Source organism: Kockovaella imperatae (genome assembly GCF_002102565.1).
Source record: "Kockovaella imperatae strain NRRL Y-17943 chromosome Unknown BD324scaffold_7, whole genome shotgun sequence".
Taxonomy (NCBI): Eukaryota; Fungi; Basidiomycota; class Tremellomycetes; order Tremellales; family Cuniculitremaceae; genus Kockovaella; species Kockovaella imperatae.
In genome coordinates, this window is record NW_019028947.1 from 126255 (window position 1) to 149918 (window position 23664).

Here is a 23664-nt window from a genome sequence, read left to right on the forward strand (position 1 = left end):
AAACAGCTTGTCAGCTGTGTCCAAACACGATAAAAAACGGTCGCAGCAGAGTCACGACAGACTAAAACCTTGCAGGAGGCTCAAGTCTGAAACAGTTCGTACAGTGCGTCTCCAGAGGTCAAAAGCCTTTCACCAAGGCATCCTTTCATGCTGACTGTTCGGATTCTGCTGAGAAGGCATCATGACAAATAGGGGTATATAGGTTGTGGCCACCGGTTCGCTCTGTTCGACATCTTTTTGCATACATAAACTTTCATTGCGAGACCCTGATATTGCTTTCGAGATTAGTACCAAGACACAGAAACAGTCAGCATGCCGGAGAGCTCTGAAAATTCAGAAGGAGGTTCACAGTTCACCAGGAAAACGTCAATCTCGTTCTCCACGGAACCACCGAAGAAGATGCAGTATTCATCAACCAAGCCCACTGAGCAACCCAGTAACATTTCGAGTCAGGCCTCTCAAACGACGCCGAACTCGTTGGGCGGCCTGTCGACCAAGCCAGAAGAAAGTCGTTTCGGCTCCATAGCGAGCATCCTCGGCGGTGCGAACAAGTCGTAAGCGTCGAAAGAAGAGGAGGAAGAAGAAGAAAAAGAAGGAGCAGCGAGACAGTGGCGGGTTGGCTTATTAGCCTCACGGCTCAAAGAAATGACCCTTTCACAGGCACAGAATGAGCCATGTCAAGCTAGAGGATGCAATGATGCTTTGAGTACAACAACATAACAACAATATGCGCCTGGACATCCTACAGGCCTAACTCAGCCGCTCTTTGTCTTTCTCGCCTTCAATATTCTCTCCATAGCCTTTTCCAGCCTATTTGCCTGAGTCGTGTACGTACTTTTCTCGCCATTATACTGTCTACAATTCTGGAAAATGAGGTTGGCATCAGCGATGAAGTCGTCAATCCCGGTGTAGTGATTGCTTTCGAGTTTATACTCCATGGTTGAAAGGTCTGCAGGCGAGGTGTGTCAGCAATCGCTGCAGCCTGAGCCGGCCGCCACTCACCCATGGGCTCCTTGATCACATCGTAGTAATCCACGACGACTTTAGAATCTACAGGTTTTATAAAAGGCCACGCTGATGGTTCGTTCTGCATATCGTCCAAGACCAATTGAAGATATACGTGATCGGGATTGCGCTTGGGCTGACGGATACTGCGCGAGTCATTAGCGAAAACCTCACGCGGCAGGCGGCACCACTCACATCTCGTCTAGGTCCGGATTCCAACCGCTCTCAGCTGGACCATCGTAAGCAAGTCGTCAGAGAGGCTGAGCATTGACTCACCAAGACCCGGCACATCCTCTTTCTTGAGCTTGATCTCCTGGCCTGGTTTCTTGTCCTTGAACTTTTTGATCCCAGGATGTATAACATGGCTCTTGGAGATAGTCCTGATCTTGGCCAGTACAGCCTAGAACCAAGTCAGCAAGCAAGACTCGGGGGAACATCAACACCGTGCTCACAGCTTGCTGATCGGCGAGCATCTGCTGAACCTCCATGTAACGCACTTTCGGCAGCATGTTGCAGTGCATGATGGTTCCTCCTTCATAGTCTTTGATATACCCAACCCAACGTTCCCTGTCGAAATTGATCTCTTTGCTGAAACCTTGCTTCTTGAAATACCCAACGGCGTAATTATCGGCATACGTGAGGAAATGATTGATGGAGGGATGAGCTTTCCGGACATGGTCCTTGAGCGAGTTCATGAGGTGAAAGCCGTATCCCTGATACGATCAGCGAGAGGCCTAAGGTTAAAGACTTGCCTTGATCTGTTCCGAGCTATCAATGGCGCAAAAGACAATTTCGGCGAATCCTCGACTCTCGAACGGTCTATAGCAGATTCCTCCGACGACTTTCCAGCCTCGCTTGACGATGGCGATACTGATGTGATTCTTGTCGAGCACCAGTCGCGTGATATATTCTCGAGGCATCTTGGGTAATTGACGTTGGAAGAGATTCTTGAGTCCAATCAGGAGGATAGAAGCGACTGGCGTAGGATTACGGGATGAAACGACTATGAGCATAATCTCTCGGTTCGACTCTTCAATGGCAGCAGGTCTGGGCGGAAGTTTTCTCTAAAGTCTTATAGTCAGCCAAAGCTCTCCAGTCAAGCCGTATCAACTTGCAAATTCGACTCCTTCCCACACTTCCACGTCGCCGCCCGCTCCTGGACCTTCCTCGGTGCCCTCCTCTTCAACGCCGTCCGCCTCCTTGTTCATCCTTCGCAACACCTTGTTCTCCCTTTCCTTGGCCTTCTCTTTGATGAGCTCACGACGCCGCCTTTCACCTTCATCCAGCTCGGGTCGCTTGGCTAATGGCACGCCCTCCTCACTTCCGGCTTCATCAACCTCACCGTCTCCCATCGCACTGTCAGGTAACCTTCCTCCGATATGAACATTGCCATCTGCGTCCGTTTCAGTCGGAACGAGACCTCTCGAGCCTCTGACGACGCCTCGAGGCTTCGTTCCCTTTCCAGCTGTGGTCTTGCCAGATTTCTGGTTGGTTGTCTGTGCTCCCGATTCCTCATTTTCACCTTCCTCAGCCTCTGCAGAGCCTTTCCGGCGTTTCCTGGGCCGATCATCGCCATCTTCCAACCCTTCTTCGCCGTCCTCGGCAGGTGTCAAGGGAGTCCCAGGTTCAGTCATGTCGAAAGCAGCGGGTAGTGGAACAGCAGGCTTCTTGCCACCAGTCGGTCGCTGGAATTGTTGAAGCTGCTTAAACAGCGATGTGAGGCTGGGCGGTCGAGGGGTTGGGAAGGTGGTCAAGAGATCTCCCTCCTGCGATACGGGGTTAGATCAGCATAATTGGAGATGAGACGAGACCGCTCTTGAGACTTACCTGCAACAATTCTTCTATCCTCCCAACCGCTTTCCCTCGTCTACTTTTTTCATCCTGATCCAACCCATGTGGCAAGACGTGTCCAGCATCTTCCCATCCATGACCACATTCTCCGCACACTTTCCACCATCCCTCTTCCGTCCGGTTCTCATTGTCTCCGTCCATGTCGACATCCCTCTCATCAGCGTCTGCTTCTTCTCGAGATTGAAGGACGACAGTGGATCCACTGGGCGGTGACAGACCTGGGCATTTGCAACCAGGAATGGCACAGGGAAAGTATCGAGCCAACTTGAATCGCTTCTCTCGATCGGAAAGTGCTGTCCAATCCGGTACAGAAGCGGGATATCGATAAATTGGACCTTCTCCTTCGTCGTCTTCTTCTTCCTCATCATCATCATCGTCATCCTCTTCTTCGTCATCGTCTCCATCCTCCTCCTCATCTCCGTCTTCTTCTTCCTCATCTTCATCTCCTTCTTCTTCGTCATCGTCATCTTCTTCCTCGTCATCTTCTTCCTCATCATCGTCGTCATCTCCTTCTTCTTCATCCCCTTCCTCATCTCCTTCTTCCTCGTCCTCCTTATCTCCAGCAGTGCCTGCTACTGCCGGAAGAGACCCACCAGTAGGAGCAGGCTGACCCAAGAATGCCATTGGGTTGATGGTCATTGGCTCAGCCTCCTCCTCCAGCACATCGACATCTTCTCCGTCTCCTTCATCCTCATCTTGATCCTCGTCTTCCTGCTCAGCATCATCCTGCTGTACCTCTTGCTCTTCTATAGCCTCGTTTCCAATCTCGAAAGCGCCGACATCTTGAGGAGACCTCGCAGAGGACAGTGAGCTCGTAGGTCGCGGAGATGCAGTGTCACGGGGAGTCGCAGTGTTCCGAGTCTGACGTCCCCTAGATGCAGGTGCCGCGCCTCGTTTCGACCTAGACGCCCTCGGGGCCATGACTTGCTAGCTAATTGTAGACCAAAAGTCAAATGGCAAGTCGCGACGATTCGGTTGAACGGCAATAACAATAGAAATAGGCGCTGGATGAAAGAAATGGTATGGCAGGCCTATTTCTTTGGCCAACGATCCAATCTTTATCACTATGTAATGCATGCGATACAGCTATGAAGCTGAAAGCTACTTCTCAGACTCCGGTCACACCCAGGAAGTCTCTGGCGTCTCCTCAATCGCGCTTGACAATCTTGGCGTAAGATTGAGGCGGGACCCTGGTTGGTGGCGGCCCAATACTGATGCCCGCGCTGACCGACAATGCTGCAAGCTTCGCCTCGATCACATCCTGCGGTGACATTGCCTCATGGCTGAGGTCCTGCTGTACCACATCCGCAGCCGTACCGGTCGATACCGCTACTGACTCATTGTCAGATTTCCTGGCGACGATGGTGTTTTCGTCCATTAACTCGCTCGGCTGCGGCAACGAAGCCCTTGGGGCGAGACGAGGAACTTCGTCCTGTGTGTCGGGCGTACTCAGATCGATGGTAGCCATCGGTCGAGGCTGAGGCGTACTGGATGAGACCGGAATGTCTTTGACATCATGCGACTGGTTCAAGTTCCCGTTGGCATGGACGTCCCTGTTTCCGTTCGGCGGCCCGTTGACCAGGCCGTTCCATGCACCAGAGCCGTTACGGGTCGGTGCAGCCCGCATTTTGGCCCTTTCCACCTGCATCGGCTCGGCGATGGTAGCATAGCGATGTAGTGGTGGAAAGTCTGACACGTTCTGTCCCGACGGCATTGGTCCGCCTTGATACGGCATCGGCGATGGGTGGTATGGCACATTGTTGGCAGCCCAGTCTGGACGTTGGGGGAGCTGGTGTTGCCCCGGAGCAGGTGGCTGAAGAACGATGGAAGCGACCCGAGAAGATCTAGAGGATATGGTAGTGGTAGATGACTGCGGAATGGTCAGCTCCATGCTTCGATTTTGACTCACGGGGCTGTGTGCTCGACCCGATCGTCGCTCCGATGTGCCCAGATTTGACACGCCACTATAGGTCGAGCTCTTGTAGCTGTGTTGGCGAAAACCCGCTGGCATCTGCCCAGCGGGATACATGTATCCCATTCGAGCGCTGCTGGTTGCGGACCGAGTGCTGGTGGTTGAACCCCTTGAGTGCGGTCTGGACAAATCCTGGTACGACCTGGACGACAAGGATGATCCAGCAGAGCCCTGATGAGTTGACATGATATTGGGTCGCATCGGCGTTGGCTCGCTTATTGGCGGATACATCTGTCCTGAGGGATGGCTCGCTACGCCGAACTGACCCATATATTGTACTCCCTGGGGAATTATGGGCATGGGTTGGCCCGTTGGGTAAGACATTCCATACCAAGCTTGCGGGGTCCCGTTCATCACCATGGGTGACATTGCCATCGTATTCTGCATAGCTATGTGTTCAGGCATCGACCGAAGAGGTGGTTGACCATACGGCACCTGACCAGCTTGGGGCCATCCATACCGTCCGTATGGACTACCATAGCCGCCACCAGTCTGCGGGGCGAACTGACCCATCTGGCCCCCAAATGGCATCTGCTGCACGGCGTGCCGATTCGGCATATGACCATTATGGTTCATCCGGGGTACTTGATAAGGTTGCATCGAGTGATTCCCGTACTCTGGATAGGGCATCGTTGGTGTCGAGAATGCGAAAGCACGATGATCTGGCGAGCCATACGCCCGAGTCTGCTGACTTGGTGGAGAGATGGCTGGCTCCGCTTTAGGAGGATGACCAAGAGAGGCATAGACTGGTTCGGGAGGCATGTAAGGGCTGATCCCTGTCGGATACCGAGGTACAGGATCAATCTCGTCGCCCAAAGCAGCATTTCTCAATGGTGAAGCTGCGCCTCCTGCGTCCTCTGGCGGCTGCGCTGCCTCTGGAGTATCTCCGTATATTCGCTGTCGAGCAAGGGCGTATTCCGCCTCTCGCTCTTCCAAAGTCTTCCGCTTCGTGGACTCATCTCCTGCTGCTGAACTCGCTCGAGAACTGCCATTTTGATCATTCCCATTAAGATTCCTCTGCATGATTTTGAAGCTTTGCTTGGGGGACGGAGGCTTGGGCGCGATGTCACTGAGGTGTAGAGTTGGCCTGGAAATAAAATTAGGCAAGGTCCGTCGTATGTGCATCCTGCACTTACGTCTTAGGGTTAAGTGTGCCCATGACGCCGATGACGATCGACCCATCGGGTCCCGCTACTCCCTTCAGCCCATACCACTCGGCCACTTTATATGCCAGCATTTTCTGATATTTGCTGCTGGTGAAGCTGCTACTGATCATCATGGACGGGCCCAAAGCGGCGAGAGCGGACGATGATGCCGTTCCTGGTGGTATAGTCACTGACGGCTGCTCGTTCTGCACCACTTTAGTGATGAATGATTCGATTTCTCGAGCAAGAAGGAGTAGGAACATCCGGTCTTTCCCTGATGCTGCGATCCTGACTTGCTCCTCGGTCTGTAAAGATCCGAGTCCAGTCTGTGCTGAATTTGATGAATTGCTGCTGAGTGAGACTTTCGAGAGCTGGGATGGCAGGGAAGTATTTGAGACAGCGACCGAGTGCGGGGAAGAAGGCCGAATCTCTGATTGGCTTGAATCGCTTCCGGCGAGAACGCCCGATTCGCTGGCAAGCGGTGTCATGCGACTGTGACCGGTCAGTGCTTTCCTATGAAAAGTTCAGCGGTCTTCACGTACCCATCGGTTTCAGATTCCAAAGCAATGTGCCCATTGGTACTTGATTTCGACTGGAGGCTTGTATCCTGCATGGATCGCTCCGCTTGTCCGGCCTTAGACGAATGAGCGTTGTGGCTTGAATTGGAGGAGCTGGCAAAAGGCAGGGAGGGCAGGGAGGTCAGATTGGCAGGTACAGGCCTAGGGGTTGCCATGGCTGGGGAAGTTGCTATGAGGAGCATGAGGTCAGTCACGCAACATTTCGATCATTCGTCCTCGAGAGTAAAAAGTCAAAACGGCTTCAGAGAGCGATTTGATACGAAGTTGACAAATCAAGGCAGTAAATGCAAGACTAGCCATCAAAGTGAGGGAAGAAAGGATCCCAATTTGCACTCGGAGCATGGACGTATATACTCTCGTCCAGTTGATGATTGGAAGAGACGACCAAAGATCGGTGGCGTAGAAGAAAGGACTCACCGTTTAACGGCGCCGAAGTTCCAGCAGAAAAGCTCATCCTTGCGTGGGTCAAGTCATACGTCGTGGGCAGTGACAGAGGTACGATGTGTCGATTGTCAATAAAGATGCGACAAGACGCTCGCCAGGAGGAACAAATATGCGCACGATGAGCTGTTCCGCACCTAGCTATGGCCACCCGATCCGAGAGGATTGGCTATGATGTCCAAATGCGCGAATATGGGGGGGGGGGGGGGAAAGGGGTATCAAACTCTAATTGGTGAGTCGATCTGCTGACGCCGAAGTCGCTTGAGTTGGCGATCAACAGCCTGCGACCGATGAAGTGGGAATGGTAGAAGGGCCTTCGACAGCCTCAGGTTCCTGTTCCATCAGCTCGTCGCGAGCTGAACCGCGGTCACGTCGTAGAAAGGATGAATGAGGTAGACACTGATCAAGAAGAGAGGTCTGTCGACACAGGCACATGATTCCCGGAAAATCTCCCCGAACGGGATCAAAAAAAAGAGAGCGAGACATGGGGGGGCTAAAGCGGCATGGGACGCAGCCTACGAGGAGTATGGCAGGGAACATATATTTCATTAGGACTCGTCAAAATACAACACGATAGGGACACGCCTCGAGGGCGGCGGAAGCATTGACAGACGTAAAGCAGCTCATCATCACACTGGGGCTGCAAGACATGTCGAAATCCATTGCGTCGAATCCATTCTTGTGCCTTGTGGCAGTCTGATTGTATCACTGGAACTTGATCGGAGGTCGAGCTCGGACAGCAGGGGTCTTGGCTACTCTGCCGCTCGGCTTGACATTCTCCTTGTCCTGTGCAGTATTACGTCGGACAGTTCTTGAAAGTGACTTGCCCTTGGCGTTCGTCGGCTTGGCGGGTTTCAGCGAAGTACCGAAAGCGTCGTCCTCTTCCATGGCAAAGGTGCTGCTGTCCGCGGTTGGTGGAGCAGGACTGGCGAATAGGTTGCCCATCCCGGGAGTCGCTGGCAGCCCAGTACTGGGCGCGCAGAATATGGCTCGCTTCTTGCTTGGGGAGCCAATCTCAGATATCGGTGACGGCGGCATGTTGGCTCGTCGTTTGGAGGGGGAAAGAGGCGCAGGGGACAAAGAGGAAGAGGCGGCAGAAGCCGAGGAGCGCGGAAGGCTTGCTTTGACCGGGGACTCCGAAGGTCGAGGGGTGGGTAATTGGACGGGTTGTTGGTGATCCTTGGACCGGCTGGAGTCTGGAACCTGTGTCAGCTTCTTTGCTTGCGGCTCTCTGGCAGGACATGTACTGACTTTTGGCTGCAGCCTTTGCTTTGCTCTTGATCTTGATGTCCTTGACAATCTCCATTCCGCCGTCCAGGGTGGTTTGCGTCTGCCAGTCTTGTGGACGCAGCTTTTTCCACTCCTCTTCCACCCTGTCTACCCAGACATCCGTCTCGCCTTGAACGTGATAGTCAATGACGCCCTCCCACTCCTTAGAAGGTGGTGTTGCGTTGACAAAGATGACCATACCATTACGAGCGTGAACCGCTTTGGCAAAGGCTTTGACGACCTTTTTCAGACCGTGGACCTTGAGAGAGGTCCCCATAATGAGCAAGAGGTCTGGTGATCGAGAAAGATCGTATGCTTGCAGGTTGCCAATGTCTTCGCCTAGCGGATGAGGCTCATCGTACAGGACAATTGAAGGCCGCAGTGTTCCTACGGGTAATGCCCGAGCGCTACGAGAAAGCCTAGCTGAGCCTGTACGAAAAGTGAGCCTACTCAGTCTGATTGGGCGAATAGACCTACATCTTTCCTCGCATGCTGGACAGTCAGGAGCCTCGCCTTCCCTGAACATCGCCATCCAAGCCGACCTTGCCTCGTAGTCCGTCATGCAGAGTATGCATCTAACCCTTCCAAGATCGCCGTGCATCTCGACGTTTCTCGTCGCCTTCTTCTTGTATCCCATTCCGCGACCACCGCTCTCTAAACCCAGTCTCCGCTCCAGTCCGTCAATATTCTGGGTGTAGGATCGCAGCATTTTGCCTTTAGTTTCCAGTTTGGCAATGAAGTGGTGCGTTCTCGTCGGTTGAGCTTTGAGGCATTGGAGCGCGAGTTCGGCGATAAAGGTATAAAAGAGAGATGTCGTCGTGGGGTCATTGAATAGACCGGATGAGAACAGATCCTTGCCGGTCACAAATGCTTCTGGATACCGGGCCTTGACCAAGGAGTACAGACCGTCACCGGACCGAAAGTCCTGTTGCGCGGTCAGCCAACGCTCTTCCCTGGGCATAGCTGGAAATTTCTCCAAGAAGTTGAAAGCCAGCGCCAGCCTCTACTAGATGGAAGGCACTGAGACTCACCGGTATGCCGCTTGAGCAGCTTATACCTGCACCCGTTATCACAACAGACCGTTTGCATCTCGCTATAGCCCTCGATACGTCGCTCAAAGCTCGTCGTTTGGAGAAGTCTGCGGGATCCGTTGAGGCAAGAATATCGTTGAGGGGAAGCGTGTGAATCGTCATGGCGGCAGAAGAAGTGCTGGAGGTAGAGGAAGCGTATTGAGATCAAGTGTCAACCAGACCGTCGGTTGCACCTATGAATGGAGCTAAAAAGTCGAGGTAGACTTCTTGTTGACGTCCGCCTGCTGGACTCAAGTATTCTGCCGATCGAGATGAAGCTGGTGGTGGATCTGGACCGCTAATTGTCGTGTGGCCTCCTCGCGCTTGTCTTGCAGTGCAGAATGATCACCGGGTTCCTAGTCGGAGTCGATGCTGAGGACGAGTCTAAGATGTATAGAGGCTCATATCATGAACTTGGTTTTGAACGTCATGGAGAGAGCCAGCCCCGGAAGAAAAGCAGACGCGTGAACCATCGCGCGTGAAATGTCACATTTTGGCTGGGAGTGTGGCAAAATCCATGTGGCAGAGAGCAAGATGAGCTCGCTACCGCTTGAGAGGCTCGATGTACTTTGTAAGCTGGTCTCTAGAGCTATAATCCACCATCTATGGAGCGTACGACTCAAGGCCTTCCAGGGAATGCTGTTGCTCCCTTGCAGATCGTCCTGCGTCGGGTATGATGACCTTGTTAGCTATCGTCAAACCAGTCTCATGGCAATGCGAGGCTCATCGACAGCCTGGTGATGATAGCTTTAGTGTCACTGAAACGATCCACCACCACCCAGATGGGGCATTGGCAGCCATACGGCGGGTTTGATCGACCTCTTGAAATGCACCAGCATCCTTTTTTTCATGGAGGAGCCAGCCAGCACGGCGCTCGCGGTGAATTCATTGACTTCGGGCGACCTCAGTTGTCTTTGAGCATGTCAGAGGGTTTGATAGCATCTCTAACAGGTAGACTGAGACGACGGGATAAGATGAGGCGCTAGCGGAGGAGAACTCAGTGTGACCACATTCCTGCATCCCTAGTCTAACTCTCGCTCAAAGATCGTCTTGAGAGACGCTCGTCGTACCATGGGGTGTCTCGACATAGAGATTAGCTATATCCTTCACGGTCAAGCTGCTCAAATCTTCTAAACCTGGAACTGAGCCCGCTCCAAGGGGTTCGCCCTCGACGACATGAGAGATAATCAAGTTCTTGCGTTGTTGTCTAAGGGCGATGACTCAGTCACCTTGTCAAATTGCGCTGCTCTCACTTCTCTACAATGTCCTCGTCAATGGTGCCGCGAGCTAGCAACTTCCATACCGTCATCTCTCTCTTCTGACCCTGGGACCCCCGTAAATGTCACAAGACTGTGCGGAAGGAACGGACCACTCACCAATCGGTGGACTCGACTGATGGCCTGTCTTTCCGTGGAGGGAGACCAAGACGGGTCGACCAGAATGACGTGATTCGCCGCGGCGAGGTTGAGACCAACTTTTCTTCCCATTAGCTTTGCACATGAAAGGTACTTGATGGAATCCTATGAAGTTGGCTCACTACCACCCATCAATGGAGTCATGAGCAGGATGTTTGGACCTTTGGTGCGCTTGAAACCCTGCAGGATCGCCTCTCGTTGGAGCTCGTTTGTCTTGCTGTGAAGTCTGAGACATTTTCTTCCCTGTCCCTCCAAGTAATGAATCATTAGGTCGAGCATCAAGCGCCAGCTACAAAAGACCAGAGTCTTATCCTTTGGATCGCCGGCATGGATCAGATCGATGATCCGGCCTTTTGAGATGAGCACACCTCATCAACATACTCGCGCAGAAACTTGGATGAATCACACACCAATCTCTCTCATCTTTGAGCTGATAGGAAGCTTGCAGTCCTGCAATCAGGCCTATCAACAACACCCGACAATTGAGATTGCTCTGCTCACCGGCAGATCCTGTCTGTAACACTCAAGTCCATGCTCCATAGCAAGATCTTCGGTGAGGTGTACTGTTTCTAGCGGCTCGAAAGGTTCTCTCATGCACAACGGCCTGTCGGCTTCGACTACAGGGCCTTCAAGGGCCTGTGACTTTGAGCTAAGGACGAGATGTGCCGGATGGCATGCCGCCTGTCTCTGGCATGTCAGTCGGGCGTATGAAAAGTCGAGGGACTTGAGGACTGTGCCCTCCGGCAAAAATGGATTGGCACAAATGACGCCGTCGGAGTAGATATTCTGGTATATTGCTTGTTCCTCAGGGCCGAGATCCACAAGGATATCCTCTTGAGACATTTTTGGAAGCTTCAACTCGGAGCATTCCTCCCTCCGCCGCCTAAGCATGATCTGCGCCAGTAGTTCCTGCGCAGGATTCAGCGTAATAACTGACAGACCTACTCTAGCTTTCGCCAACCCGGGCACTGCTGCTTGGTCCAAGATCTGATCCTGAAACTCCTCCCACGACATCTCGTTTGTGAAGAAGAAGTAGGGAAAGATATCTTCAATATGATTGAAGATCGGGGTGCCCTACCATACGGTGGCATTCAGCGAGCTTCTGTCTCAATCACGCTCACCGTCATACACCATCTTTTCCGGCCCATAAGCTTTCGGACAGCGAGTGACATCTTTGTGTCGATGGTCCGAATCATATGTGCCTCGTCAAGGATAATGCGGCGCCACTCGATGCCAAAGAGGACAAAGTCGCGGATCGTGGCTTCTACATCCTCCCGGTCATATGACTCTGCCACCCTGTACTGTATTCTCATTTGAGTATCTACAGTCACGGCTGTCGATCATCTGCAGCTCACGAGACTAGAGAGTATTGTATAGGTTGTTAGAACGATGTCGTATTTGCGTTTGTAGCGATTGGTAGTGAATTCACTCCTGGTCTCAAGATGGAATCCAACTTTCAGATGGGTGTAACGCTTGATTTCGTCTACCCATTGCTTCACCAGTATTCGAGGCACCACGACGAGGGTAGGCTTGGGCTGTCCCTTCTCGGGCACGTCGCTGCAAATCAACGCCAGGGCTTCGAGGGTCTGTATATGCAGGTCAATAGGGAGAGGAGACAAAGGATGGCTCCCGCGTCATCACCTTGCCCAAGCCCATATCATCCGCGAGAACACCGCCTGAAGTGTCCTCCCTCGCTTCCATGCCCTGCATCCACTCGAGGCCTTTAATCTAGTGCGGGCGATGTAAGTCGCGAAGATCATGTCTCGAGTCTGGAGATATGCTCACCTGATGAGGCTTCAATGTCGCCATCATTCGAGGGATCGCTGTCGTGTGTCCGGTCTCATACACCATCGGATCAACGGGATCGGGACTTTCATCGGATGGCTCAAGATCTGATTCGATGATTTGACGTCGGCGTCTTGTTGTTCGTCGAAAGTCCTGTCCCATCTGACGATGTCTCATCAATGACTGGCCAGAATGGCTGACAGCAGGGTCCCCAGTCGACCACGAGTACATGATGGCCACAAGAATCTGGAGTCGCAAAGAGGTGAAAAAAGATTTGAGTGTAAGGCTACTCAACAGATGCGTCGTGCGTGAGTCAAGGTGTACTGCACCTAAGTACACTTATGTTTCTCTTGCGCGTGCGGAGGTCAAGAATAGATCAATTCGCGGAAAGAGAATGACGATAAGATATTGAGACCACCAAGAGATGATGAGCAGATCAGCAAGTGTGATAGGATCCCCTTGGATTAGAGGAGATCAGTGCGGTGAATGCCTAGACGGCACGTTGATGGTAAGTGCCACCTCGCAAGCGGGTCGTCGCTACAGAGCACAAATCCATCCGGTGTACAACTCGTCTGCGAGCATCACTGTTCATCATCGTCGCCATCGTCGTCGTCTCGCATCACATCTTCGGCCATGGGTATCTCACGCTCGGTTTCTTCGGCCTCTTCATCAGGCAAGCCGAGATCACGTCGTCGAGCATTGACTTTACCCAAAGCTGCCGACTCGAACAATTCGACCTCGGCCTCATGAGGAGCATGGAGGTCAATGCCACGATTTTCGTTCAGAAAGGCGGCGTCTGCGAGAATCAGAACAGCGAACATCATCATGTGGCTCACCTGGACGTTTGCGGCGAGATAAAGCGGCTTTATAACGCAAAGGATTGAGCTCAGCCTCTCGGTTCAATTTGTTCTTCAGTTGCCGATGTGTTCGACCCCGAAAGTACTCGAGGAGGTAGCTTGGCGTCGGACCAACTTCTGACAAGGCCTGATACGAGTGAGCAGTGGTTCCACCGATTAGATGCTGCTCACTATGAAAAATAATTCCGTGTCTGCGTCCGTCCAACGCTCGGAGACCGGGCGTCGTCCATATGTCGACGAGTTGACCATTTTCAACTCATTGTTCTCCTCAACTACGCCTTGACCCATGATCCGCTCCAGATTCCGACGGCGACGCTCCTCGACTTCGCGACGATACTCTTCCAAATCGTACCCGACGCCGTCCCCATCATCTTCACCTCCATCCTCTCTCTCCTCGTCATCTGAGTCCCCATCATCCCCAACCCCTTCCTCTCCATTGCCGGTCGCCGCAACGATGAATCCAGAGGCTCGCAACGCGGCGTCGTGTTCGTCTTCATGGGACCGGACCTCGTGATCCTCCATTGGATCATCCTCACTTTGCTCTTGACGCTCCTCGTTGTCTCGGTCTTCCTGCCCGTCATCATCTTGGCCTGCATCTCTCGTTTGCCTCCCCCGTCGAATGTCTTCCTCGTCATCTAGACTTCTTAACCACTCGGGCCGAACTTCGAATTCCTCCTCAGAATCCTCCTCGTCCTCCGAAACAACATCATTGGCTTCGGTTCCCATGTCTTCGAAATGTCGCCGACGCTCCGCTCGCTGGACATTCCTCTCGGCTCGCAACTTTCGGCGCTGGGCCTGCTTTCTTCTCCATGCATCCTCGATTCGTTTCGGCCTCTCTTTATTCTTTGTCGTTTCCACAGACTTGAGATATTCGTGCAGCACTAAACCTCTCGCCGAGACTTTACCGGCTGTCGTATGAGTAGCCAAGGCAGCCATTGTGGTCTCTGTGACGACCACCTCTTCGCCGACATGATCTCCGGCTTGCGCGTCATTGAGGACACTGATACTGACGGGGATGCTTTTTTCCCCTCGTTTCTGCTTGTTGGCGCCAAGTCGCCGATCCGCAGAGGTTCCCGCAACTCCTCTCGTCTTGTACGGCACACGTTTCTGGGTGATGTGGAAGTCTCCCTCTGCACTTCGGTCGGTTCCTTGTGGATCCAGATACGCTCGTCGTCGGACTCGCTGAGGTCTTCTGACAGGCATTAGAACAGAGCTCGGATCACCTGCTTCTCCGCTTGTCCGTTTCTTTGCCGGAGCTTTGCGTTTGGGAGGCGGAGGGCGATTTTCACCATTCGCCTTCTCGGCACCTTGCGTCTCGGTATTACTACCATTGATATCGGGTATCGGTCGTTCGACAATCCGATTGGATGCTTTCCGACTCCGTTTGTTCGATGCGGGAAGTCCTTCCTCTTCTTCGTCTACTCGAGATAGATCAGCCTGTCTGGATGTTAATGGCTGGCGACTGCTCGAAGCATGCTCAGGTCCACGATCCCGATGGAGCTCAGTTGCCCGACTGATCGAAGATGAGATGAAAGATGCGATCGATGGCGGCAGTCCAGTTTCTGATGGACCTGTGACATTGATCACCGGTGGAGCAGGAGCTGAGACCTCGCTCCGGGGCTCCTCCGATGGAATAGCGATCGAGTCGGCCGCTCCTACGGACTGGGGAAGGGCAATCGGCACATCCTGGCTCGCAGAAGGGTCATTTGACATGGCGCGATTATCCTTATTGGATACAGCTGATCTCGATGGGATCCTTCCTCGAACCCGCTTTGGGGAAACTGCTATAGCCGCCTGCGCCGCAGCTGCTTGAATCAGAGCTGGGCGACCGGCTCTATTGACTGAGGACACAGTATTCAGACTCGGTGCGATAGACGTCTGGCGTTGTTGTCTGGATGGGGAGGCGGTGGTTTCGACATCGGCAGCAGGTATTGGCTCAACGTTGAGCGAGCCCGGTGCGGGAGGGAGAACCGGACTAGAGATCGTTGGCGGGGCTAGAGTCGGTATCTGAGAGCCTATAGTAGCCTGTGTTGAAGAGATTGAGGGAGGCTGGATGGAAGACTCCTGCGTTGCGGTAGGCGTCGGCAGTTCATTTTCACTCTCAGGCTCTGATGATCGTAACTGAGTGGCGAGTTGAGATGCAGGAGGACCACCGGGGATGACGGGCTTGACTTGCGATGCCGGGGGAGGGTGAGACACATTTGGACCGGATCGCCTGGCTGCAGGCTTGGTGGGCTTGAATTTGTTCTGACTACTTGCTGAAAGATTGTCAGAATGAGATCGCGAGACGGAATGCGGAACTCACGTAGACGGAGCATGATGAATGCTCACAGCGGGCCGTAAGATCTTCAGCCCAGCCCAGAAGGCTTCCCTTGGCCTCTTAAAGGCCTTCTCTGGGTCCTGCAACCCACATGCAGCGTGTCTTGCTCAAGAAGACAAGGATGAACTTGTCAACATGAAAGCCCGCGACCACGTCCAAAAATATTGATTACATAAGCGGAAAGTCCAACACTAGCTCGTTCGTCGTTGACCTCACAGTCCTGCAGCATCTTTGCTTTACACACTGGGTCACCATGTACAAGACAGCAGCGCTTAGATCAATCACAAGCGCCCTGCGCACACCTGGAGTATTGAATGTCTCCTCGAGGTCAGCGGTCACAGGCTTGAGGTTCGCATCGACCCGTCGACCCGTTCCGGGATCGTCTGGTACCCCAGCTTCAGAGGATGCAGCCTTTTCCCGACTCCAGCCAGGGGAGGAGATCGATCCACAGTGTGAGTAATTTGAAGATACCCATAGCACATGGGAGTGCCTGCTCGTGGCTCTCCTCGCTGAAATGGTGGAACGCTCACGTTGAAGGCGTGCTGACTTGTTTCCTTAGTGCAAGGATATCCCCAACTCCCCTATGTTTTCACCCAAGAACGTCCAGCGAAGGGCTGGTGGGACAGGCAGAACCGTAGAAACTTTGGAGAAGTGGTGGGTGGCTATCTTGAACTCCAGGATTCCAGCACTCCAATCCCCTCTTGATTTTTCCCCGACGCCGTTGCCGGCTTTCGATGCCTACTAATGAAATCCCTTCAGCTACACGAGGAAAACGACATGCTCGGTATCTTCGGACCAGACAAGCCAGCAGTGTCAAGCCTCAGAGCTACTCTTCAGGTGGGTCGATATTGTATCTCTTACTTGCAGCGCTCATCCTAATGTTCTCAGATCCTCACCGCTACCGCCTGCGTTGCTTTGATAGGATACATTGGAACCAAGATCATGCCGGAGCGTTCCGCCGTTCCAAGGCAATACCCTTACAATGGCCTCGAGAAGGAATATGGCGGAGGAGCATATCATCCGAACCCAGAGACGCATGAAGACGACGACGAAGAGTGAATATTAGGTGATTGGCAGACTCTAATATGCACCAAAGTCAAGGAAGTGGTCCAGTGTCTCAGGATTAGCGATACATCAAGTGTGAATGAGTACAACTTGCAAGCAGTTTGCTCTTGCGATGCGATGAGGAATGCGACAACATTGGTATAGACTAATTTTCCGGTTTCTCTCGTACATCCCAGCGAGGTCCAACCCATCTTCTTGACCCTCGAGCTTTCTTCCATTTCTGTGGTTTGGCAGCTTTGGCAACATACACTTCGTCTCCATCCCCGTCCTCTTCCTCCTTACCGGTGCTCTCTCCCATAGGGTCCGCTGGTCTACCGTCCACCGCGGCAGCCTTCGATTTGCGCTTTCTCTTCGTCGGTGGCTTCTTAGCTGGCTTGTCCCCTTCCGCGTTTGAGTCCACGATGACCGCATCATCATCCTGGGTTGAGACTGCCAGTGAGGTCTCAGATGCGTTAGGCTTGAGCGACCCCCTCGATGGTGCCTTTTCGCTTCCGATGCGACGGGAAGACCCCTTTCTTGCGTAGGCCGCACCGCGAGGATCCTCTTGATCGATATCGGCGAGCATTTCTCCCCACCCCTCAGGCTGTTGACCTTTGATCCTTGCTTCGGCCTCTCGATACTCCTTGATCACGGTCATAAGACGCTTACTGACATTGGCGGTGGTCCGTCGCCGCGGCGCATAATTGCCAGAAGCGACGGACAGATCAAAGAAGGGATCCAGGGTGGCTTGTTTATTCAGAGCACCGACTTTGCCACGCCTGGCGATACGTTGCACAATCGGAGTGAGCTCGTCATCGACCTTGGAGATGGACCACGACAATTCCTCGTGTAAGAAACTGGCAGAAGTCAGAGTGCACCGAGGCCTCAGTACCTACGCCCTCAATGCAGACAGCTTCGGAAAGCCCCAGTGAAATGGCTCTTCCGAGTCATCGGTCGTGGGATATTTATAAGCCTCGCGCTGCAGCTTGTCAGAGCCGGACAGTCTCCAGATACTCACGACGAGTGGGTTCGGCCAGTCTGAGGTGAGATAGATGGCTGAGGAATATCGCTTTTTCTGAGAAAAATGAGCGAGGCCGCAGGTGGTCTGACTCACGAAGCTCTTCTTCCACTTGGTGTTCGTTTCGAATTCACTATCCTGACCCCGCTGAACTTTCATCCACCAAGTCTTGAACTCCTCCACGCCTTTCTCCCCCGGGAAATTGGCCAGCAGCTCCAAAGCCACCACGGGGCCCACACCTGGTAAGCCGATAGTGTAGTCGGATCCAAGAAGATACGCCAGGGAGATGAGTCTTTCTCGAGTGAGGGATAATTCTCGGTCGATATCTGATAACAGAAAGCATTCGGCATATTTGGCATCATTAAAGATGTTTTTGAAGCATTGCTTGCCACCAAATAGGAAGACATCAGAATCATCGGTGATGACCCCGTCTACTAAGCCGAGCTCGGCGAGTTTGGCACATTGAGCTTCGGCTTCCATGGGTGCTGTGATGTATGGTATACCAAAGTGGCGAAGGAGTGTCTGAAGGTGAGCTTATGCGCAATGCTAGGTACTCACCTGAATCTGAGCGATCATTGCCTGGGATATCTCGTCCGAGTCTCGCATCGCAACCTTGTTAGCAGCATTTAAGACACGGATCTCGTCGTCAATCTCTGTGCGGACTTCGTTGAGATCTCTGTTTTTGATTGAGGCGAGAAATCTGGCATAGTCATCTTCCTCGGCCACCATATCCCCGCGCGTCATATCGCCGTCGTCTTCTTCCACCTCGGATGGTATAGTCTCTCCTGATTGCTCCGTCTGAAGTGGTGGTCGAGTTCGTGGTCGAGGCGATGGCGATTTTGACCATCTAATTGAACGATCTTCATCCTGCTCTCTGCCCTCGTCTTCATCCTCTCCTTCATCGGTGTCCTCTTCGTCTACGTCGTCCATACGTACTAGCTGCCCGCTCGACGCACTTCTCGAGCGGGCGGGTCGCAAATCAGGGAGAGACTCTTCCTCCAAATCGTATCGGGTGAAAGCCAGTAATGGATCCGCATGCTGGCGGTGCTGATTCCGGATATCCTCCGGCAAGGGATCGTCGTGATCAAGGTCTGGAGAATTGTATCGATCTTCACGGGCTAGAGCAGCTTGTGCCTGAGAACGACTGACCGTCATCAGGGCCTTGTCGGTGCCTGGCTTGACATTGACAGGTAGGGAGGCGCGGGGTGACGGTGTCAATGCTGTTGCCCCAACGCTTGGTTTTGACATCGTCTCCGACCGCTTTGGTACGGCTGATATGGCCTCTCCCGGCGTCCTGCCCACATCTGTTGGTGGCGAACGGACGGGGGCAGTACTCATCGTGTTGACTGCACGAACAGTAGCACGGTTGCTTGGACGGATGGCCAAGGTCGGACCTGGAGGCGATACCACAGAGGCTGAATGACCAACATCATTCGTTTGCAGGGCCTCCTCGAGAGCATCATCGACATGTTCCAGCGCTGCTTGAGCGGGACCGATGGCGAGATGTGGCTTCGGTGGTAGCGCAGAAGAGGGTGGAGGAATAGCTACAATGTCCATCTCATCCTCGCTGCCTTCGATATCGCGGGACGGGGCACCTGAGATATCCAGGATCGACAGATTCCCTGGGGTTGAACGACCTGATGGCACTAATGAGACTTCTTCTAGGTCCTCATCGGAATCCGCATGTCTTTGCTTGAGAGCCGGCAGATCCTCCTCACTATCAAACAACTTGATGTCATCTTGTTCTCCATCTTCCGACACATTTGTAGATTCCGCTGGCTTCTCTTCCTTCTCTATCCGGCTGAGCGCTAACGCTCTCGCTAGTTCGGGATCTGCTTCATCCTCGTCTGAGCCGAGCTCCTCCTGCTGCAGCGCCAGGGCAAGCGCTTCATCGTTGGCAGTCGGCTCGACCTTGGGCTGATCCCGATCAACAACCGGACGAGAAGATAGCCCCCTCTTGATCGATATCGACGAAAGACCCGTGCCCTTGTAACGTGCCGCGATCGCGTCCAGAACCTCCCGGCGCCGATGTTCCCTGAGGTCTGGGTCAATAGATGGAGGAGCGGCCAGGCTGGGTTGTGTAGGACTAGACGAAATAAGTAAATCTCCCGAATTGCGATGTCCCCACCCACCCCGAGACCTCCTCGATATCATCTCCGTAGTCGCTGTTGTCTTCCGAGTCGTATTCTGATGAAGCAGACTGGCTAGTCTTTCCATTTCTCGATGGACCTTCCTCATCCACCTTGATAGGATTCGCCTTTGTTCCCTCCCGGATACCCAAGGCCCAGCCGCCACCCTCACTCTCTCCTCGCTTCACCAAGACATACTCGCGATTCCTCTCCGCAGCAATTCGGACGGGTATAGTAAGGTGTGCATGACCTACCATGTCCGTCACCTCGAGGAGCTGCTGAGTCAGGGCATTCCGTTGACTCAGGTGTTTAATTTGAGCCATCGAGAAGTCCAGCGCGGTAGGAGCAGCTCGCAACATATCCGCCAGACGGCGATGAGACTGTTGTCGGGATCGTACTCGAAGATCACCGATAATTTCATACTGAACTTCGGTTGGGAGCGCTCGAAATTCGGCAGACTCGACATCGATATCGGAGGGGTGCATTTCGTCGATGAAATGCTTTAATTCTGCTTCTGTAGCCAATCTGGCATCCGGCTTCTCCTCTGTGGACATGGCAGGCACGGAAGCTGCAGGCAATTTGTACGGGTCGTGTTTTCGAAACCGTTTTCGTCGCTGCTCAGCGGGGTCGGGCTCTTCAACAGGGGCGACAATCTTTGAACTCCCTGGACCAGGTGGCGCAAATGGTCGAGGTGGTGGTCGGCTGCCTTCCCCACGGCCCTCCAAATCCTCCAAGTAGATTGCGTTGAAGGCAATCTCATCCCCTTGCTCATCGTCGTATCTCGCCGCCATAGCGGCCATTGCAGCTTCCTCTCGAGCTGCCCTAGCCTCCCGATTTCTACTCCGGTCAGCCTAAGCAATGGTCCGGACACGCACGCCTGGGTGACTTTTACGGCCTCGCGTCTCATTTGCGCAGCAAAGAGCTTCTCCGCTGTCTTTGCGTGATTCGCAGCTGCTCCAGTCTTCTTCCTTCTCCTTTCGCCCTAGCATTCCTTGAGCCTTTGGATATCATGTGCAGCTTACGATCGTTGCTCGCTTGAGCGCGGGCGCACCACCATCAAAGACGAAGACGGGCTTGATGCCGTGGAATAGAAGTTTGTTTATACGCCGCAGAAAACCTGATGCTCTCAGCTGCTGAGCTTGCCCATATTCGCATACCTAATACATGGGCGTTCACCAAAACCCGTCCATCTTTGTCTCTCATGGTAGCTTGAAACTGGAATAGTATCAGCGATTCTCCCTCTTCACTGTGTTAAACACACCTGATAGAGCCAGATGGAGCTATCTATCGCAAGTTTCTTCCCTTCCAAGCTTTCGATCCTAACATGACATGAGTCCCTTTCCGTTACGCCGTTTGACACGACTCACTGGACCGGTCTTGCGACCGGATTGAGCAAGGACCATAAGCCCTTGACACCCATTCTGACGGTGCTCTAGCTTCACAGAGGTCCATAGAGAGAATGTCCCCGCCGCTGGACAGCTCGCTGAGCTCAAGTCAATACCTCCATTCGACGATACCCATATCAAGATTCCGCTGCTTAACGACGATCTTGACGCAGGGATTTGGCGCGACCGTGGGAAAATCATCGGACTTGAGAGTTCTGACCGGATCATGGCAATGGTCGAAAGCCGAATTTTGGTCTTGCTATCCACAACTCAATCATATCTCTCACTCTCGAGCGGGCCATAAGTTGTGACAACTCTTCACGACTCCACCGCAACGACTTGCAAAAGGATCAAGGTCATTCTTTGGAAGCAGCCGGTCGCTCTTGTCCATGACCTCCTTCATCAGGCTGCCTGCCCGCATGGTAGCCAAGTCTTCCTCTGCCGGCCCATCATCGTCATTGACCGCTTCGACACGCTTGGCCACTCTTTCGCGGCACATGAGCTCCAAGAAAGAGAACAGCAAGATGACCAACGATGTCAAGCTTCCCTCAGATGTGAGCCGACACGCATGTATCGGTATGCTCACTACCACATCAGGCGCCTGTGGTATACGAGAGCCAAGATTCGATGCGGATTTATAGGCTCAACCGGCCAAAGGCGCTCAACTCGCTAAACCACGAGATGATCACTTCGTTGAGGACCGAAATCAAGGTGAGGTGATACCGGTCCTCGAAGACACGCTCTGAAGCAGATTATGATCCAATCAGAAATGGCGTCAATCTGATCTGTGCCGAGTCATTGTCGCTCGAGGAGACGAGCGCGCATTCTGTGCCGGCGGTGATGTCAAAAGTGAGCTCAAGGATCTAATGTCGAGGCAAAGCTTAGCTATGACGTCCTTCTTCAGGTCTGATACAAGACCTAAAAAAGGGGGATGCAGCTCAGAACATCGCCTTGCCCTTCTTCAAGGACGAATTTGAGCTTAACTGGCTCTTGGCTCGTTTGGGCAAACCATATGTCTCTCTGATGGACGGTATTGTCAGTGAGTGAAAGGTCGCCGTGAAATTGCAGATTCGTCTTCTAATTCCTCTCAGTGGGCGGTGGTTGCGGTATCGCTCTTCCTGCTCCTATACGCATTGCTACGCCGAGAACACATTTTGCTATGCCGGAAACGAAAATCGGTTACGCACCGGACGTTGGTGTCAACTATTATCTGGCTCAACTCGACGGCAATCTTGGAGCATGGCTAGCCATCACCGGCCACGATCTGTACGGTCGAGCCGTCTAGTATGTCCACAGAGAATCAGAAAGTCACTCTTGCTCATCAATCTCCACAGCGAGCTCGGTCTTGCAACGCATTACGTCTCGGAATCGGCCCTGGACTCCATCGTGCAGGAAATTCAACAGCTCTCAAACCCTAATCTCACTCAAGTCTCTAATATCATTGCCAATCACACTTCGCCTGTACCTCCTCGATCTGCTGCGTTGTCATCGAAAGAATCTAGAGACGGTCACAGTCCAATTAAGGGAGAGATCATGGCCTTTTTGGATCGAGCTTTTGATTGCGAGACTATCAAGGAGATCTACGAAAAGCTGGACAGGGCCTCAAACGACTTCGAGCTTAGCGAGGAGGTCCGAGCTTGGGCTCGGGAACAGAAGACGATCATGGACGCGAGATCTCCGACTGGAATGGCTGTGGCTCTTGAGGGATATAGGATGGCCAAGAATGCAAAGCGATTAGATGTGACGCTAGACAATGGTGGGTTGATCTTGCGAGCTAAATAAAACCTCGCTGATCTGTCTTCGTAGATATGAGCATGGCTACCGCTTTCGCAGTAAGCAGCCATTCTACTCTGCTTCCTACTCGCTGATGTATGCGCAGGGCAAGAATCGCTCGACGAATGACTTTGTTACAGGCGTATCATCTCTCCTAATTGAGAAGTCCAGGGACCGGCCACATTGGCAACCAAATGACATCTCCGATCCTGCTGTGTCGCCGGCAGACATCAAGGCCAAATTCTTCGACTTGAAGGGAGAAATCAAAGAGCACAGACCAGAATTAGACTTGCAACCGCCATCCGTGTCTGAGAAGACCAAGGGACCTGATTCTACCTGGGGTCAATTTGGCAGATACGGCTTGCCGTCCCAATTGGAGGTCATGGCGAAAGTCGAGGGATACGCTCCTTCTGCTGGAGCTTTCAAGGTCACTGAGGCAGAGTTGATAGATCGAGTCTTAGACGACAGGGGCGAATCTGGGGGCCCTAGGGAGACGGAGATGCAGGCAAAAGTGAAGGACCTGGTCTCCAGGTTATGTGAAGTCAAGGAGGGAGGATATCTCGACTGGAGGAGATCATAGGGACTATACAGTGCATGTAGTGAGACT

The 23664-nt window shown here is 53.0% G+C and overlaps 8 protein-coding genes across 8 annotated transcripts; 2 read left to right on the forward strand and 6 right to left on the reverse strand.

Moving 5' to 3' along the window:
• Nucleotides 1–683: 683 nt before the first annotated feature.
• BD324DRAFT_626608 (hypothetical protein) lies at nucleotides 684–3975 on the reverse strand. The gene is made up of 9 exons (XM_022015909.1): nucleotides 3860–3975; nucleotides 2833–3814; nucleotides 2121–2771; nucleotides 1758–2069; nucleotides 1458–1718; nucleotides 1282–1405; nucleotides 1201–1234; nucleotides 1003–1151; nucleotides 684–949 (listed from the first exon to the last, which is right to left on the reverse strand). Exons 2-9 carry the CDS (start codon nucleotides 3775–3777, stop codon nucleotides 756–758), a joined length of 2670 nt encoding a protein of 889 aa, XP_021870695.1. The 5' UTR covers nucleotides 3778–3814; nucleotides 3860–3975; the 3' UTR covers nucleotides 684–755.
• Nucleotides 3919–7208, reverse strand: BD324DRAFT_626614 (hypothetical protein). The gene is made up of 5 exons (XM_022015910.1): nucleotides 6969–7208; nucleotides 6516–6720; nucleotides 5965–6465; nucleotides 4766–5915; nucleotides 3919–4726 (listed from the first exon to the last, which is right to left on the reverse strand). The coding sequence occupies exons 1-5, from the start codon at nucleotides 7003–7005 to the stop codon at nucleotides 4004–4006; spliced, it is 2616 nt and encodes an 871-aa protein (XP_021870696.1). The 5' UTR covers nucleotides 7006–7208; the 3' UTR covers nucleotides 3919–4003.
• A 489-nt stretch (nucleotides 7209–7697) lies between these two features.
• BD324DRAFT_651114 (DHS-like NAD/FAD-binding domain-containing protein) lies at nucleotides 7698–9454 on the reverse strand (the record flags this gene model as incomplete). Its single annotated transcript, XM_022018269.1, has 4 exons — nucleotides 7698–8188; nucleotides 8244–8690; nucleotides 8739–9186; nucleotides 9293–9454. The coding sequence occupies 4 exons, from the start codon at nucleotides 9452–9454 to the stop codon at nucleotides 7698–7700; spliced, it is 1548 nt and encodes a 515-aa protein (XP_021870697.1).
• A 915-nt stretch (nucleotides 9455–10369) lies between these two features.
• BD324DRAFT_651115 (SNF2 family N-terminal domain-domain-containing protein) lies at nucleotides 10370–12597 on the reverse strand (the record flags this gene model as incomplete). The annotated part of the gene is made up of 11 exons (XM_022018270.1): nucleotides 10370–10538; nucleotides 10585–10655; nucleotides 10708–10805; nucleotides 10869–11096; nucleotides 11157–11196; nucleotides 11248–11655; nucleotides 11692–11820; nucleotides 11868–12047; nucleotides 12102–12332; nucleotides 12388–12474; nucleotides 12532–12597. The coding sequence occupies 11 exons, from the start codon at nucleotides 12595–12597 to the stop codon at nucleotides 10370–10372; spliced, it is 1707 nt and encodes a 568-aa protein (XP_021870698.1).
• A 515-nt stretch (nucleotides 12598–13112) lies between these two features.
• BD324DRAFT_651116 (hypothetical protein) lies at nucleotides 13113–15706 on the reverse strand (the record flags this gene model as incomplete). The annotated part of the gene is made up of 4 exons (XM_022018271.1): nucleotides 13113–13327; nucleotides 13368–13515; nucleotides 13560–15646; nucleotides 15694–15706. The coding sequence occupies 4 exons, from the start codon at nucleotides 15704–15706 to the stop codon at nucleotides 13113–13115; spliced, it is 2463 nt and encodes an 820-aa protein (XP_021870699.1).
• Nucleotides 15707–15934: 228 nt separating this feature from the next.
• Nucleotides 15935–16824, forward strand: BD324DRAFT_626623 (hypothetical protein). Its single transcript, XM_022015911.1, has 4 exons — nucleotides 15935–16160; nucleotides 16268–16362; nucleotides 16468–16545; nucleotides 16597–16824. The coding sequence occupies exons 1-4, from the start codon at nucleotides 15962–15964 to the stop codon at nucleotides 16765–16767; spliced, it is 543 nt and encodes a 180-aa protein (XP_021870700.1). The 5' UTR covers nucleotides 15935–15961; the 3' UTR covers nucleotides 16768–16824.
• On the reverse strand, nucleotides 16825–21477 carry BD324DRAFT_626630 (hypothetical protein). Its single transcript, XM_022015912.1, has 11 exons — nucleotides 21267–21477; nucleotides 21161–21218; nucleotides 21057–21114; nucleotides 20922–21016; nucleotides 20775–20881; nucleotides 19903–20736; nucleotides 18329–19856; nucleotides 17867–18292; nucleotides 17771–17827; nucleotides 17649–17731; nucleotides 16825–17609 (listed from the first exon to the last, which is right to left on the reverse strand). The coding sequence occupies exons 1-11, from the start codon at nucleotides 21317–21319 to the stop codon at nucleotides 16919–16921; spliced, it is 3990 nt and encodes a 1329-aa protein (XP_021870701.1). The 5' UTR covers nucleotides 21320–21477; the 3' UTR covers nucleotides 16825–16918.
• A 331-nt stretch (nucleotides 21478–21808) lies between these two features.
• On the forward strand, nucleotides 21809–23637 carry BD324DRAFT_651119 (putative 3-hydroxyisobutyryl-CoA hydrolase; the record flags this gene model as incomplete). The annotated part of the gene is made up of 8 exons (XM_022018272.1): nucleotides 21809–21838; nucleotides 21882–21995; nucleotides 22052–22133; nucleotides 22189–22323; nucleotides 22376–22568; nucleotides 22619–23040; nucleotides 23091–23116; nucleotides 23164–23637. 8 exons carry the CDS (start codon nucleotides 21809–21811, stop codon nucleotides 23635–23637), a joined length of 1476 nt encoding a protein of 491 aa, XP_021870702.1.
• Nucleotides 23638–23664: the final 27 nt, after the last annotated feature.